Genomic DNA, 17,119 nt, shown 5'->3' with positions numbered 1-17,119 from the left:
AATTAATTATTATTGCAAGTGTCTACTTACTTTAAGGCAATATTTTACAGATTAAAAAAATCTATTTCTTTAAAACAAAATAAATTTGGGGGAAGAAAAAATGGGAATGGGGCAGGAGATATATTTGGTTTAAAAATCCAAATTAATAAATATTTAAGAGTACTAACTACTATAGTTGGTCTTGATGATCGTTTTGGTCGATGATTAAGTAGTATATCAACAGCTCCCACTACTTCAGAGTCGATTGCCACCAAAAGTGCATCTGCGGACTTTAAAAAAAAAAAGGTTAAAAATGAAAATGGAGGATAAAAAGGTAAACTATTTATTTTCACTAATTCATAAATAAAACTATCTTTAAATTTAAACTGTATTATGTACAGTAATACTAAATTTTTAAAAATGTAGACTGTCCAAATAGTACATTTGCTTGACTTAGCCTTATTTTTGTGTACCATAACACACACAAATTTCTGTCCTGGTTTCACTGCATAAGCTAGTAAAAAAAATAAATAAACAAATGTTTGCTAGAAGGGTTTATTAATGGAACAGTGTGATCCATGGAGTATTTAAAGCTGATTTTTTTTTTCCAAGGCCTTTATTTTTGATCTTTGAACCAAAAAAATCTTAACATTCCAGATCTATTAAAGGAATTGCCAAGAACTCTTACTATGAGTAAAGGATTATAGTCAACCTAATAAAAATGATCATCAATGCAACCATGAGGTTAAGGGGAGCCCTCTGATCTCAACTTTAAAATATACGTAGCTGACTGAAATGTTTCAAATTTGACATTAATATTAGCAATCTTATCAAGCAAAAAGCTGCAAAAAACTAGGCTACCAATGTCCTTAGAGGCAATAGGGAGAAGTGACTTTATAGCTTTCTCCCAAACTATAGCTCATTTTGAAACTCTAACTTTGACAGGAGGAAAAAGTAAATAGAAGCTGAGCATTTGGGACTTTCCAACACTGTAACAATGTCTACAGTTCTATTATGATACTTGGCAACTGTAACATCAGGTTTTTGGGTTTCTTTTTGTTTTGTTCTATTTTGTTTTGTTTTAAGGAAAACCATAAAGGCAGAAGGAAAACAGGAGATAAATAATAATTTAACCTAAGAAAATATCCTGATTATTTTCAATCTGTATATTTTAAGAACTGTTATAATCTTTAACAACCATTTACATCAACATTCTCTCTTGAAAATGAAACTATATCAGATCTTTAGTATTCTTGGAGTTGAAAAGAATAAAACTTCCATATACTTTATCTAGATGTCAAAAAGAGGACTAAAAAGGACAGACTTTATCTAGATATCTAAAAATAGGCCTAACTACCCCAAAGAAAGAATTGGGGGCCACATTCAACCACTAGGAACTGCTTATGTATTCCCATAGGAAAAACTCCCCACCCCATTGAGAAATTTATTTTTTTTAATCCCTTAAAACTTTTAGGGTTCACTGGGCTGTAGCCTATTCTTTAATTCTAGCACCATTATTCCTCTGCTTTGCAAACATTTCTCTTCAATTTTTACTATACTTGGTCAGGTGAAGCAAACAAAAAGAATTATGTGTTCATTACTACTAAACATTTCATTTATGATAAATTTTAACCTTTAAACCTAACTACAGTAATGCCACTGCTCTCTAAGTCAAAACACCAGTCAACTCCAACTGTCTGAAACACAGCCATGGATCCAACTGTAAATTAAAAAAACAAACAAACAAACAAACAAAAAACTGTGTTGAGCTGTCACTAACTTTATGGGCACTACTTCCCAGAAGTCAACCACAGACTTAGTGTTGTCTATAAATGACAGATAACTGGCTTTCCCAAGTATTCGTTAGGTCTTTACTGAATAAGGAAACAGCTAAATGGAAACTAAAAAAGTAGAAAGAAATGAAGAAAAAATTGCTAAAAGCTGACTACTGAAAAGATAAAATATCAGTAGAGCAAAACAACTATCAATACAGAGCAGTCAGAAGCAATTTAATGGAAGGACAAACATGTTAATAGTTTCAGATTACACAAAGCAAAGTAAAAGAATTATATTCTCAAAGATACCCACATGGTAAAATTAAATTATATTCAGATACACTAGTGAAGAATAAAGAAAGATTCATATTAAATCTTTCAATGCTTAAAAGGATAAGCTTCAGGTATAAAAATATTTGTGTAAAAAAGTCATGTAAATAAGGAGTTACCATTAACTTATTCTGCACAAATGGAATATAAATCAAAGGAAGTTCTGAATGAAAAAAAAGTTTTATATTATTTTTAAAATATCTATAGGACAAAATGTCTTCATTAGTTTTGCTTCTCATTTTCTCACAAATATGACCATCCCTTATTAAAATTTATTCAACATATATACTTATTGTGTATTAATGAGGTTGCTTGCTATATTCCTTCCCACCTTGGAAAATGTCTTCTCAACAATTCCCATACTCTTTCCTCTAGGCTCAGAGTAAGAAGCTTCTTATTTCCTTTCCAAAGCTAAGTTTTCTACCTTGGTATTCTATTTGGTACTCTTCTGACTTCTATAAGAACTTGGCCTTCATTTACAGAAATATCAGTCCTAGCCTCCATCTCCCAAAATATGAAATACTTCCTCATTCTTTGCTATCTTGACCTGATCCTGTCTTTCTCTTACCACTCAACTTTTCTTCCTCTCACTCTGTAAAACTTCCCAAACTCATGCAGATCATTTTCTCTAACTTTACTGATGCTAGTTTCAAAATTCAATGGCCTTTCCTACCCCTTCATTTTCTTTGATTTCTAAGCAACATATTAAAACTGCTCCTTTGGTTTTCACAATGCTGCTACCCTAACTCCTTTAATCGAACTCTTTCCTTCTATTGCCTTTATTAATGTAGATGTTCCCTGAGAAAAAATCAGCACCAGCCATTGACTCTCCTCTGTAATATCAACCACTTTTATGATGCAGGTGATAATCCTGTGTCCCCATGACTGCCGTATCTCTCCAGCCTGATCTCTCCCTAGAGATATAATTTCCATCTGTAGACTGCCTGATATCCCCAAAATAAACAAAGCTAAAACCTAAATTCACATTTCTTTGCCCCAACCTTGACTTAACTTCCTGTTTTTCTTTCATCCTTTTCCCAACCACCTATGTTTAAAATCTCCAAATTATCTTGGTCTGCTTTTCAATTCTCCCCTCCAAATTTAAATACTAAGTTCTATCAATTCTTCTTTCATAACATCTTTCACATCTGCCATTATTTTCTCTTATAGCTACTATAGTTCAGGTTTAACCTCTTCATATCTAGATTACTATAAAAACTGCTCACTCAAGCTATAGCTTTCTCCACTTTCCATTTCTCAATCTATACTGAACACAATCACTAGAACTCTTTTCCTAAAATATCACTGGACACATCACATCCTTTCTCAAAACTCATTTAATGACCCCACTGTCTATAAACCCAAATTTCTTAGCCTGGCATTCAGGTCCTTTTCATTAGTTTTGTTTTAGTTATTTTTCCAGATATTTCCCACTACTATCAAACCCAAATATTTTGTTCAAAAGGCTAAGTCAGGGGATCCCTGGGTGGCGCAGCGGTTTGGCGCCTGCCTTTGGCCCAGGGCGCGATCCTGGAGACCCGGGATCAAATCCCACGTCGGGCTCCCGGTACATGGAGCCTGCTTCTCCCTCTGCCTGTGTCTCTGCCTCTCTCTCTCTCTCTGTGTGACTATCGTAGATTAAAAAAAAGAAAAAAAAAGGCTAAGTCATCTCATTGTCTCAAAAATATACATTGCTCATGCCTTTGTTAACATCCTTCCTCGCATCCCCTGTGCTGGAGCTATCTACACATTTTTGAGAATAGTTCTGGGTAGGAGGTAAAAGCATGGATTTTGGAGCCAGAACTTGGGTTCTAATTCCAGGTCTGCTATTCGTGGAGTGTCTTCAGTCAAGTTACTTAACTTTTTGTACCTTGGTTTCCTTCTGTATAATATGGAAATAATAATAGTACCGCATGGGGCTGTTGTGAGAGTTAAGGAAGTGAATATATTTAAGGTTCCTGGCACACAGTAACACTATATAAATATTGGCAATTATTAATGTTCGAAGGCTGAGCTCAACTGACACTCTTCCATGAAAACTTGATAGCTCAATCCACAGTAAACTTCTCTTTTCTGCTTCCAAAACATCTACTGTAAAGTACAAAAGTTTAAGTATAAAACATGTTTTCTCAATAGTGACATTATTGACATTTGGGGCCAGATAATTCTTCATTGTGGACGCTGTCTTGTGTACTGTAGGATGTTTAGCACCACCCTTAGCCTCTACTCATTAGATGCCAGTAGTGATCCATCCCCCAATTGTGGAACCAAAAATGTCTCCAGAAATTATCAAATGTCCCCTGAGAAGCAAAATTGTCCCACTGATAGCCACTAGTATAACATAAGATAAAATACATGAAAGCACTTTGTAACCTCAAAGTAATATACAAGGGTCAAGTATTATTACCACTCAGCACTTATCAAATACACTTCTGCATTATTTAATTGGTTTGAAATTCACATGTACACAGTTGACCCTTGAACAACGCAGGGGCTAGGGGTACCCACCCCCCATATAATTGAAATTCTTCCTCCAAAACTCACCTACTAATAGCCTCCTATTGATCAAAGCCTTACCAATAACATAGTCAATTGACACATACTGTGTATGTTATATGTATTATATACTATATTCTTACAATAAAGTAATCTGGAGAAGAGAATATTAAGAAAATCATTAAGGAAGAGGAAATATTTACAGTTCTATATTGTAAAAAAATCCACATATAAGTGGACCCATGCAGTTCAAATCTGTATTGTTCAAGGGTCAACAATACTTTATCAACTTAGTTTTAATATCCGTTAGTACAGAACTCATGTTTTACTTATTCATTTCCACAATCACACCCAAAGGCCTTGGACAACTGTTGACTGATAGGTTAGACAGCAGTAACCTGAGACAGAGCACAGTGAATTGGAAAGAGCATGGGATTTGCAGTCAGAAGATAAAGCTCAAATCTTAGCTCTACCCTCACTTATTTTAGAACTTTGGGCAATTCATTAAAGTCTATGAGCCTCAGTTTTCTGATCTATAAAATGTAACATTTATATAGACTGGCTATGATGTTCAAATATGATCAGGAACCATGAGAAAGAACAATGTATATCGCAGAATTATTATATACATAGGATCATATATGTAAAAAGACAAAAATGATGATTATACCATAATACTTCATTTATCCAGAATCATTAGGAACTTTCTTTATACCCTTATTTTCTAGGTAACTGAAGCTTATGCCTTTAAGTGTTTAACTTTGAAATTTAAACTATTTTGATGGAAGTTTTCTGCTTTCAGAAGTACTATACACATTCTTCTTTCTTCTAAAACAATAGGTACTGAATATAATTTAACTTTTCCTTACTTGCTCTGGCCATTGTTATAAACATTAATTACCATTCTAACATACAACTCACTCAGAGATCATGAGATATGTAATGCTGTTGACCTCTTTATTAAAAAGAGTCAGAAGTACTGTATCTCATTTTGTTTCACTGCAGCCCTCATGCCTCTCTTGCCCCTTTAATTCTCTATAGATTAAAGACTAAGTATTGAAGCTTGTTAAAGTTGAAGCAGGGCTCCAGTACTCCTATAACTAAAGTTCATAAATGGGAAACTTCATGGCAGCTACTGCTCAGAGATTTTTTTTACTTTCTGGTTCTCAGTGATGTTCTGGATAACTGAAATTGCTGAGAAGGCAATTTCTTTTTCTACTCTAAATAGTGTACATAGAAAAAAAAATAGTGTACATAGAGACAGTACGCATATATATATGCACACAATTAAAATGCACATAGAACTAACCTACTTATATTTTGAAATTTTTCTGTGAGTGCTTCCTGGTGCCACTCAAAATAAAAAAGTTTCATTAATTTGAAGCTACAACAGAGCAATCATGCTATTTAAAAGAAAAGGAAAAAAAAAAAAGAAAAGAAAAGGAAAGTGCTGGAATTCATGTGCTTCCATCATAAGTAAACCCAAAAGAAAAGAAAAATATTATTATTAAATTTCCTTCAGAATCTCGACTGAATTCTTTCAAGACTTACATGCATGCCTGCTTTTCTACCTGAACTGACAGGAAGACAAACAGAAAGGTCTATATTTTCCAGTTAAAAAAAATGTATTCATCTTTAATTGTAAACACTAAACTTCAGACAAAAAGAAAAAATTAATAAAAATTTCACAAAAGAAAACCAAAATCAAAGTGAAAATTACATTGCGAGTCAGGAGTGTTTTGTTCTTATGTTTGTAAATTACATGAGCCACAGAACAACCTGTTCCCCTGACACTTCCAGAACACTTGTACTATTTTTAGATATATAACATAAATAGTAATATCATAAGTAACAAAAACAGTCATCTTTAGTAAGTCATGATAATTTACCTCTGTGAGCTGTTATAAAACACTTAAGGGAGGAAAAAGTAAAAATTGGGAGAGAAAAGATAAATCAAGTCAAAACATACTTTCTTAAAAAGGCTTTTTTTGGGTTTGTTTTTAAAACTTTTAGTGGCTCAAGACAAAATAAAGGGTGAAAGAAAGATAAGGAAAAAAAAGGAAGGAAAAAAGGAAGGGGAGATGAAAGGAAACTAGAAAGAAAGAAGAAAACATGGCATATCTAACAGTACTTAGAAGCTACTGGATAGAATTATCTAGCCTTGTACCTGACAACCGTAGTCCAAAAGAAGCTGCAGTATATCCAAGTTTTCGTTTTCAATAGTTATGGTAACAGCATTTCTCCCAAGCACATCTACGCAATTTATGTTCAAGTCACCTGAACTGTTTTCCTCCAAAATCTTTTTAACCATATAATAGTCACCTAAATAACAATATACAAACATAATTTAATATCTAAGACATATTAAATAAGAATGACTGTAAAAACTTAGCCTGTTGATTTAAAAGAAAATTTAGAACCCTAAACTCATTTTTGTATATGGAAATGTACAAAGAAAATGTGAACATTTCCTGCTGAAAACTTTATCCTGAAAAATAGTAGGTACATCAGTTGCAAACATAAAAAGTAGAAAAAATTTTAAATGTGCAGTTTGAAATAAAAGTTGTTAGTTTAAAATTCATAACTGATTGATTATAAGGAGAGAAATTTTTAGAAGATACTTAAAGCAATAAAGAATGTCCAAAAGTACAGACTGGAAAACTAGAAAAACAAGAAGCATAAAGGATTTAAGTTTTACATCTCAAATATGTAAACACATTTAATGGTACATAACAATGGTTAAAAATAAGATCTAATAATAAGCAGAGGCTAGTAAGAAGTGGTTTTACAGGGGAAAACCTAGTTTGGAAAAGCAGTGTGAATGTATACATACTAGTAGGTATACACAGTAAGAGGGAAGGATGCCAGAAATTCCTTTCCTCTCCTCCTTACTCTCGCAACACATACATACATACACACCTCACACACATACACACATACCTACACACACACACCCCTTATCTCATTAATGAACCTGTTTACATTACCAGGGAATATTTAGCTCACAAAACTCCAAGGCAGGACTAGGATCAATGCTGGTAAAGGCTGAAGAGAGAATATTTCAAAGCGAAGTTTGACCTGTCAGGAGCATACAGATTACCTTCTGCTTAACTCCAGACTGCCTACATCAAAACAGCTGACCCGTGGAGGAAAATGAGACTAAGTACGAAGGCTATCATTTTCACCCAGTGCCCACTGTATTTGTCTGTTGACCAGCTAGTGCAGTAATTGGGTGGAATAAATCAAAAGAGAAGTGCTAAATAAATAAACCAAGGTGGTTTTGTTTTACTCCATTTAACTTTTGAAACATTAAGATGATAAACCATTTTAAATGACTTGCAAATATAGTTGTTCCTTAAAAGTCTACGAATAATAAACAGGAAAAGAACAATCAGAGTCAAACCAAGGAAAAAGAAATGAATAATTTCATGATGTAGAAAGAACCCTAAAACGGAACTAATGAGTGAATATGAAGGAAAAATAACAGATTTTTGTTAAAACTTCTAATAAATTTACTACTACTTTTAACCAGTGACTTTAAAGTCCCCACACATTTTGGAAGAAGCTGAATGGTAGTTTTTTGATGGTATATTTCCTTAGTTCCCTCAAGAAGAAAATTAGTCACAAAAAGAAATATTTTCCTCACAGCACCACTAATTAATATTTAGACACTTTTGTTCTATGACAAAAACTTATCAAACACTTCACAAAGCAAAGTTCTTAGTTACAAGCTGAACTAATAGTGAACATACAAACAGACCAGTGAAAATTTAGCACTCTTACCAGAAAATAAATGTTTAAAACCTTATTTCAGGGGAGTTTATTTCACCTCTTAGTGGTAAGAGAATGCTAGTGTCTAGGTGAGGACTAATTTTTTATTTACCTAGGGACTCACTGGGCTTTCTGAATCCAAGAATTTCTGCCCTTCATAAATTCTGCAATATTTTCAGCCATTATTATCTCTTCAAATATTGCTTCGTCTCCATATTACTTTTTTCTACTCGAACTTCTATTAAACATTATGTTGGATCATCTCATTCCAACTTCTTTGTCTCTAAAATTTATTATTCCTCTCTCTCCTGTATTCTTGATAATTTCTTCAAATCTCCCACTTATTTCTTATTCTATTATTTATTTTTTTTTAATTTTTATTTATTTATGATAGTCACAGAGAGAGAGAGAGAGAGAGAGAGAGAGAGAGAGAGAGAGGCAGAGACTCAGGCAGAGGGAGAGGCAGGCTCCAGCCCGGGAGCCCGACGTGGGACTCGATTCCAGGGCTCCAGGATTGTGCCCTGGGCAAAGGCAGGGGCCAAACCGCTGAGCCACCCAGGGATCCCCTTAACCCATTCATTTTTTTAATGACTATTTTTTACTTAAGTTTTATTGGATTCCTTTCCAAATCTTTTTTCATTTAAGATTTTAGTAATTTTAAAAACACTTATTTTTTTATTTCTATATGATAATTATCTGAGGGCCTTAGGGATGTAATTGTGTTTACTGGCCCATTCTTGAGAATGGGTGAGGGTCTTCTGAATTTTTAACTGGGCATTTCAAACTCCTCTTCATGCAGCTTCACTGTGGGAATCCTGGCAGCCTAGTTTGAAAACATCAAGGATGTTTTATGTTTGCTTCTTCTGGATAATTCAGAGGTTTTGCAATCCCATCAATTCTTTTTATATTTACTTCTCAGTTTACATTTTCACAGATCAAGTAGGTAATATTAAACTCCAAGCCAAAAGGAAACAAGACTACAGCTGCAAATTCTTACTTACGAGTTTCTCTGTAGTCTCCCAGTGCTAGTGGATGGGTTCTTTTCTTCATAAACCTCTTTGCTGCAGGTACAGTGCGTTAAGGATCTTGATTTTATGCATAGATGTTGTGCTAATTTCCTACTTTGTACAAACTCAACGCCTTGTAACCTGTTTCCATATGGGCATTGAAATTCAAATCCCTATAATGCCTGGACCAATAACTAACTCCTGCCCCATTCACAGAACAGCCAAAATGTTAGCTCACATATTCCTGTTTTTCAGTCTTTTCCTCATTTTTGGATCATAAGTGTTTCCTTAATTTCTTGAAAGCTCAGCTGTTCATTTAAATGGATGTTTGTTATATGTTAAGTGTTTCCTTAATTTCTTGAAAGCTCAGCTGTTCATTTAAATGGATGTTTGTTATATGTTAGCTGGCATTTTTAGGTGATTTGAAGCAGAAGGGTTTTCAGATTATCTAGTCAGTCATTTGCCAGAGACAGAAAAGTATAAAGAATTGTATAAATACAACTCTTAAAAATTTTTTATAAATTTCAGGTATAGCATATGGAAAGAAACAACTGCTCCATGTGCTAAAACTTTAGATTGCTGTTTAAAGGGTAATTGTATTACAAATGCCAGATACTCTAACTTTAGGTTTCAAAGACAAATTATTATTATTATTTCCATTACAGTCAGGAGACTATTCAAGGGGGGGGGGGGGAGAGAAGGAAACTTAAAAAACAAACGAAATAAGTAATTTTCATCCCTAAAAATAATAAAAAGTTTCACCCTGCCACAGGTGACACACTTATGCAAATGAAAAATTACATGCTATAGCCACAGAACCTAAAGAAAACTAGAGTGGTTTTTAAGTATTCCACCTAAGTTTACATTTGCAAGCCATTTAAAACAATGTGCTATATTGTTAAGCCCAGAACAGTCTTAATATTTAGGATGAGTGCATCATGTAGAAAGAGGTTTAGTAAGCTTAAGATACATAGCAAGAAGCTAGTTATAGAGCAAGGATTACAATTTAAATGCCTTTTTATGTCAGACAAATATATGAATGCTTTTCATTTTATATGGAAGTTGCTTTTTAAGAGTTACATAAATCTTCCGTCTTTTAAAATGTAATATATAAAAGGAAATGCAACATAATCTGTTTACTTTTTGACTAGATGGTTCTTTTTTCGGGGAAGGAAAAATAAACTTTTTCAATCAATTCTACTAGTATACCAATTCAATAGCAAGCTTTCTCAGCCCCTTCTCCAAAATAGTTCCCATACTCATCCACTTGTATCCATGTATACTGCTACCCACAGTCAAAACCACTATCATCTCTTTCCTGGACTTTGTAATAGACTCTTTACTGAAATAGGTGCTAATACTCTATTACAAGGGTCAACACCGTCCTTCTATAAAGGGCCATACAGTAAATATTTCAGGCATTACAGGCCATACTATCGCAGTGGCAAATATTCAAGTCTGCCTTTACAGCACAGAAGTGGCCACAGACTATATGTACACAAATGAGTTCCAATAAAACTTTATTTGTGAACACTACGGTTCAAATTTCATATAATTTTCATGTTATATTATTCTTCTCTTGACTTATTCCAAATCATTTAAAATGAAAATGTAGAAACTATTATTAGTGCACAGGCTTTAGAAAACAGGTGGTGAGGATTTGGCTTGCATGCTAGTTTGCCCACCTTGCTCTAGCTCCATCCCTTAAATCCATTGTCCTCCCAGCAGCCAGCATGATCTTTTTTTTTTTTTTTGATCTTTTTTTTTAAATTGAGATCATCCAATTCCCAAAAATCTTGATGATTGTTAAGATTTTCCATCACACCTAAAATACCTGCCAAAATTTTTATTGTGGCTTACTAAGCCCTATGAAACTTGAGCTTTGCTACCATTCTCTATTAACATTGAGCAACTGTCCTGTTTACTCATTATATTCCTAGACCAATGTTTTCCAAAATGCAGGCTGCAACCCACCAGAAGGCATGAAATCAATGTAGTGAGTCCTAAATGATTTTTAAAAATGAAATAGTACATAAAGCACCATGGTAATCTCGTAAATCTTTAGCAACCAATTCAACGTGGCCAACTGCGATAAACCCTTAAGAAATATAGTGGAGAAATGTTACAATACCAATTAAGAATAGATGATTCCATCATTTCTTCATTGGCATCTTATTTTACTTTCTGCTATATGATGGTAGATTTCAGTATTGCTAAAATGGGAGCATTAATGTTGATCAGTTTAATTTTATAGTATCCAAATTTTCAGTTAGTTGTGAAGTATGGGAGAATTTATCTGTCAAAAAAATTTGTAAAGCTTTTCAAACCAATTTTCTATAACAAACTTTTTTGTATGTGTCAACTGCAGCATTCTAATAGGACTATTCCTGAAGACACTTTAAAAAAAGATTTTATTATTAAAAGGAAAAAGAATAACAAAGTAAAAAAATACAAAGATAACAAATTTAGTGCTGGACTATAAATACAAATAGTGACAATACTGATTAAAAATGTTAACTCTATACTAAATTTAAATAGTTTGAATCAAATTCTAAAAAGAAAAAAAATTACAACTTTTATAGTGAAGATGATTTAAAAACATAGTTTTACCCAAATGTGCAAAAAGCCCAGTATTTCTCATAAACCCCAATGTTTTATAATCAGTTATAAGTGAAACCTTAAAAATTAAAGATAATCAGAAACATGGTATGTTTGAATATTTTTGAAAAAACAAAAGACAATTATTACTATAACTTCTTAGTCATTTATGACTGTTAATGAAGACTATTCATGATAATGAATATCATCTGGCAAAGGAGCAAAGATTCACTCTGCTGTAGGAAAAAATTATACTTACAGCATAGAAGGTGATGCTTTTTTTTATAGTAAATTAGTTGACAAATTTAAAACTATTAACAGTATATTCCTGTATCTATTAGAAAAAAATTAGAGGCAATGTTTATTTTGTAATCAGTCTATGACTTGAGATCCAATTCAGTGATGTTGTAAATTGTATAAAATTTTAGTTTATATCCTTTATCAGTTTATATAAAAACTTCAGTTTACATCAAATAAATGGGACTTTTAAAAAGTCCCATTAAATATATTAAGTAAAGTGTTATTAAAATGGTAGCTTTAAAAAAAATGGCAGCTTAGTATTACTTCTCCCAGATGCGCTGCTCATTTTAAAAGCATGCTTAGCCGAAAGGTATACAAAGTTCATGCAGGAAATCAAACACCCTCCCACACAATGCAGCAAATCATACTACAAAGATGCTTTAAGACTTTAGATTGAGCCTAGGGTAGCTCTCTCCATCCCTCCTGGTCCCCCTGCTGAAATTTCAAAAAGAGCATCCTGACTTACTAATTGCAAATAGAATTTCCTGAAAAATGCCCTTCATAGAGAGTTGGCAGGGCCTAAATCCAGACTAAACCCTTTCATCATTTCCTTTTTCTGCACAAGAACGGACCATCGGCGAAGGGTTAATATAGGTTTAGCTCATGAATGTACACTAAAAGCTACCATCTATGAAAAGGGGTGAATTAACATGAACTATACTTAGTTCAAGGGCTCTCTAAACAAATATATTAACTCTTTCTTCACCCAGCAGGCCTGAATAAACCACAGGCTCCCACAAATAAATATGGCTCATTATCATATTAATTCTCAACAAGAGAAGAAAGAGGTGGGTGATAAGAACCCTGCTGAATATTTCATAAAATACCCAGCTCTTGTTTCAGTTATCTTTTACCTCTGAGTTGCAGTGTTCTAGGTTTATAAAGAATATGAATGTGCTTTCTGAGAATTTTACTTGGGTGGGGGCAGAGAACATAACTTGATTGTCACTAGTATAGGAACTTTCACTTTTTCCTCCAAATTTTATACAAAGAAAAGAACCAATGATACGTGATTCTGACCTACTTCAAGATAACAGCCACTATTAAGTAGCCACTACCAGGAGATCAGCACTTGCCTAGATCTATCGAGCTCATTTTTCAGAAAAGCTAGCTATACAAACAATAAAATCAAACATAAAATCTTTTTCTTTCCTACTTTTTTTCTTTACTTACTCCTTTATCTACACACACCCATCCACTAACATACACATACTGTATCTCCATAATTTTTGCTTTAGGAACTCTCCCTAAATGGAATATATTAGAAACTACATGTACAGTATGATTGCTAAATGAAAAGGATGAGAAACATAGATATTCTAGTGTGGATTTGTTCTAGTGCTATTAAAGCTTTTTACTTTTATTGGATAAATATAATCCACGGAATCAAGGTTTACAAAGCATTCATAGAGTGCATAGAGTTTAATCTCCAACTAATAAATCCAAATTTGGATGTGTTTTTTCTAATACAAATGATTTTCATTCATTCAACTACAACTAGATCAGTATAACATAGTGGCTAAGAGTACAGGCTCAAGATAGATCTGAGTTCTACCACAACCTAGCTAATGTAACCTTGAGCAAAGTGATTTTAAAATTTTGCTAAACCTCATTTTCCTCATTTGTAAAATAAGTATAACAACAGATCTGGCTTATGGGGTTGTCAGGATAAAATGAAATCTATGAAAAGCATACACACTCTACCCTAATGGCTGTTTTAGCAAATGTTTGTCATTTGGTTTGATGAATGCTCCAATGTAATAGTGGAAGCTACAGCTACTTCAAGAAACTTCTCACTTTTAGATTAAAAGTGAAATACACTAAAAAAGGCTTAACAATATTAGTGAATACAGATAGGTAAGCAAACAAAAATACTGCTATAATTCAAATTTATTTTTTCAATCTAAAGGTATACCATAAATATGTAATTTAAGCTATTTCTTCAAATCTAAGCTGAGAATTCATTTCAACATAACTGCAAGAGAAAATATCTATTTAATCTCACTCATTAAAAATTTTTTAATTTATGGAAGGGCAAAAAAAAATGCATATTTACTTTCCACTCCATCTCCAAAAGGTAAACCTCTCCAAGGATCTTAATGATGTTATAAAATGGGAAACTGATGAAGAATAGGAAGCTATTTCAACTGACACTAGTAGGTAGACTACAAAACTACCATAGATTAAAACTTCCATTTGACTTAGATTATGCAACAATTCTAAATATACGTGCCATACAAGTACTTTCTCCAACCACATTCCACTATGACAATCCTCTGTCCTCAGTTTGACGGCAATATTAAATTCCCTTTCTTGACATACTTTCTGTTTGCTTTAAAATAATCACAGCTGAGTACGCTGGGGTAGATGGAGCAGCCACTTACTCATTCTAGTACAACACAACCTTGTCCCTTCTCCACTCAGAGAGTTTTTGAGGGAAGAGAACTCAGATAATTCAGGTCAGTAATATTAAGTAATTTTATGTAATCCACAGACAGTGACTTTTGTGAGGGTATAAACATATTCTGGTTCTTAAATTCTAAGACTAATCAAAGTTGTGCCCAGGCTGGACTTTGTCTAACAAAGGCTTTTATACTATAACTTAATCCTTTTACATAAGAATATAAAAGTGTCTAACAACAGACATAGGTGGACTGTTTATATGTTAATGTGTTTTCAAAAAGTTGTGTGGATAAAATCCTATTTCAAAAGCAGTAAGAGAGGTTAGAGAGGCTGTGATTTACTAAAAACACATACATACAGACAAAAAAATCCTCTGTACTTAATCTTTTCAGCGTAAGTCGCCCTTTGGGTTTATATTTGGAAGTTGGCAGGATCCTGAACAGAGTATTCCTAAGTGAGCATGGCCACTGTAATGCAACTTAAGAACTTCAGAAAGAGGAAAATTACAGCATTTCCTTACATGTGGGAAATAAAAGCCGTCTTAGGGCAATCAATTTCCCATTCCTTTTATGATATGCATCAACAGAAAGCATGCTTAAGTGAAGAGATTTTATTATGGCCATAAAAGTGATTGATTTCTAATTGTTGTTGGGTTTTTTTCTGGGGGGGGGGGGAGAAAAACACATTAAATACATTCCACAGTTTTGCCCTGTAATTGTTTTTTGCATGACCATTTTTTTTTCCCCAGAGTAGGCTCGGGAGCAATAAACCTTCTTCTCCAATGAAATGCACGAACTAACGTCCCAAAATTAAAAAAAAAAAAAAAAAAAAAAAAGTTTGGTCTCTACGGCATAATTTCTCCAGTCCCATCTTTCTCTCCTCCTAGGACACTGACATCACCTAACCCCATTCAACAGTCACTGAACACCAAGGCAATGGGTGACTGGAGCTAATAATACGAGTACGGGGTTAAAGAAAACGAAAAAGAGAAACCAGGTGGGAGCCCATGAACACGAGGAGCCTTGAGCAAGGTCATGGAATTTTAGAACTAGAAGGTCCCGAAGTATACGAACCCTCTGCGATCCCAGAAAGAAAAGAAAAGAAAAGCAGCTCTGAGAGGGAGCCCAGGTCCTTCAGAGGCGGACGCTCAGCACCCCAGGGTCTGGATCAGCGAGTCGCTACCTAAACGCTCGACCCCACGGCGGGCGGCCACGGCCGGACGAGCCGCCCCAGGTGCGGCGCCCCGAGGGCTGCCCTCCGGCTGCTCCCGCCCGCCGGCTCCACACTCCCGGCGCAGAGGCGGTGCCGGGCCCGGGAGAGACCGCGGGAGAGACCGCGGGCGAGGCGGGTGCGGGCGCTCGGCGCGTGAGGAAAGAGCGCCCCAGGGGGAGGCTGGGGAGAGAGGGTGAAGGGTGCGGAGGGCAGGGGCGCCCACAAGTGGAGAAAGGGGCCTCGCTCTCACCCTTGTCGCACGCCAGCAAGAAAAGCTTCTCATTCAGGGTGTTCTCCTCCTTCACCTCCCGCACATCCTTCAGCGCCATCACCTCGTTCGGCGACGAAGAGGAGGATGGGGAGGAAGGTAGGGAGGAGGAGGAGGCGCCCGAGAGGTCCGTGCTCGGGTACAGGGCCGCCATCATCGCGGCCCATGAAGGGGGCAGGCCAGGAGACGGGGGCGGGGCCCCCGCCAGCCCCGACCCCGACCCCAGCCCCGCCCCAGGGCTGGAAAAGGGATGAGTCGTTCCCACGGCCGCCTCAGCGCGCGGCCCGTTGGCCCCGAAGGGCGTCGCCTCCCCTCGGAGCCAGCACTCGCCCTCCACTGACAGCCCCAGGTTGGTGGCGGCGCATGCGCGGCCCCGGGGCCAGCGCCCCCTCCCCAGCCGCCGGCGCCCGGGCCGAGCCGGTCCGCGCCCCTCCGGGGACGACAGAGTGGCGCGCGCCAGGGCGGCAGCCGAGCGCGGGGCCGTGCCAGGAGCCGCAGGGGCCGCGCTGGGGGCGGCCCGGCCCGGGAGGAGGATGAGAGATCTGTGGGAAAGGAGCTCCCAGAGCGATTCTGCGCACGTCGGGCTCCCGCGCTGTGGGAGCCGCCGGCCCGGCTGCGCCTTGAGATGTTCGCGACTCCCCTCACGTCATCTTCCGCTCCGCTACAGCGACGACACCGGGGCGGGCTCGGCGGGGGGCGGGGCCTCCAGGGGGCGGGGCCTGCGTGTGCCACGCCCCCCGTTCCTCGCGGGCCGGCTGCAACCTGGAGAGGCTTGCAGTTGCCCAGGGCTCGTGAACCGTGCGTGCGTCTCCACAGCCGGCTTGCCGCCGTGAGGTAATTCCCCTGCGGTCTCCTGCTGCATAACAGCACGCACCCGCACGGTGACTTGAAACTCTGACGACCTAACGCCTAGTCGAATCCCCTGTGGAATTGCCTAATTGTTTCGCGTTTGTGTCCTTCAGGCAAAGCAGAAAGGAGAG

General features: G+C 36.6%; 1 protein-coding gene across 8 annotated transcripts in view; it reads right to left on the bottom strand.

The window, feature by feature from the left end:
* TRPC1 (transient receptor potential cation channel subfamily C member 1) overlaps window positions 1-16,781 on the bottom strand; it is an 80,542-nt gene extending 63,761 nt beyond the window's left edge. For 2 of the 8 annotated variants that reach the window (XR_005984582.1, XM_041734072.1), the window contains exons 1-3: window positions 16,122-16,439; window positions 6,748-6,902; window positions 168-269 (exon numbers count right to left, since the gene is read on the bottom strand). Coding sequence is in view for 7 of the 8 variants with exons in the window: in XM_041734072.1 (XP_041590006.1) it covers window positions 168-269; window positions 6,748-6,902; window positions 16,122-16,296 (432 nt within the window). In the remaining variant the exon portion in view is untranslated. Of the gene's footprint in view, window positions 1-167; window positions 270-6,747; window positions 6,903-7,567; window positions 8,761-9,352 lie in introns of those variants that run through there. The other 6 variants (XM_041734070.1, XM_041734071.1, XM_041734073.1 and 3 more) reach the window with 6 other exon arrangements.
* Between the last annotated feature and the right edge of the window lie 338 nt (window positions 16,782-17,119).

This window comes from Vulpes lagopus, chromosome 19 (genome assembly GCF_018345385.1).
Source record: "Vulpes lagopus strain Blue_001 chromosome 19, ASM1834538v1, whole genome shotgun sequence".
Lineage (NCBI taxonomy): Eukaryota > Metazoa > Chordata > Mammalia > Carnivora > Canidae > Vulpes > Vulpes lagopus.
The sequence above is the reverse complement of the archived record's forward strand: the minus strand, read 5'-3'. Positions and strand labels throughout refer to the sequence as shown.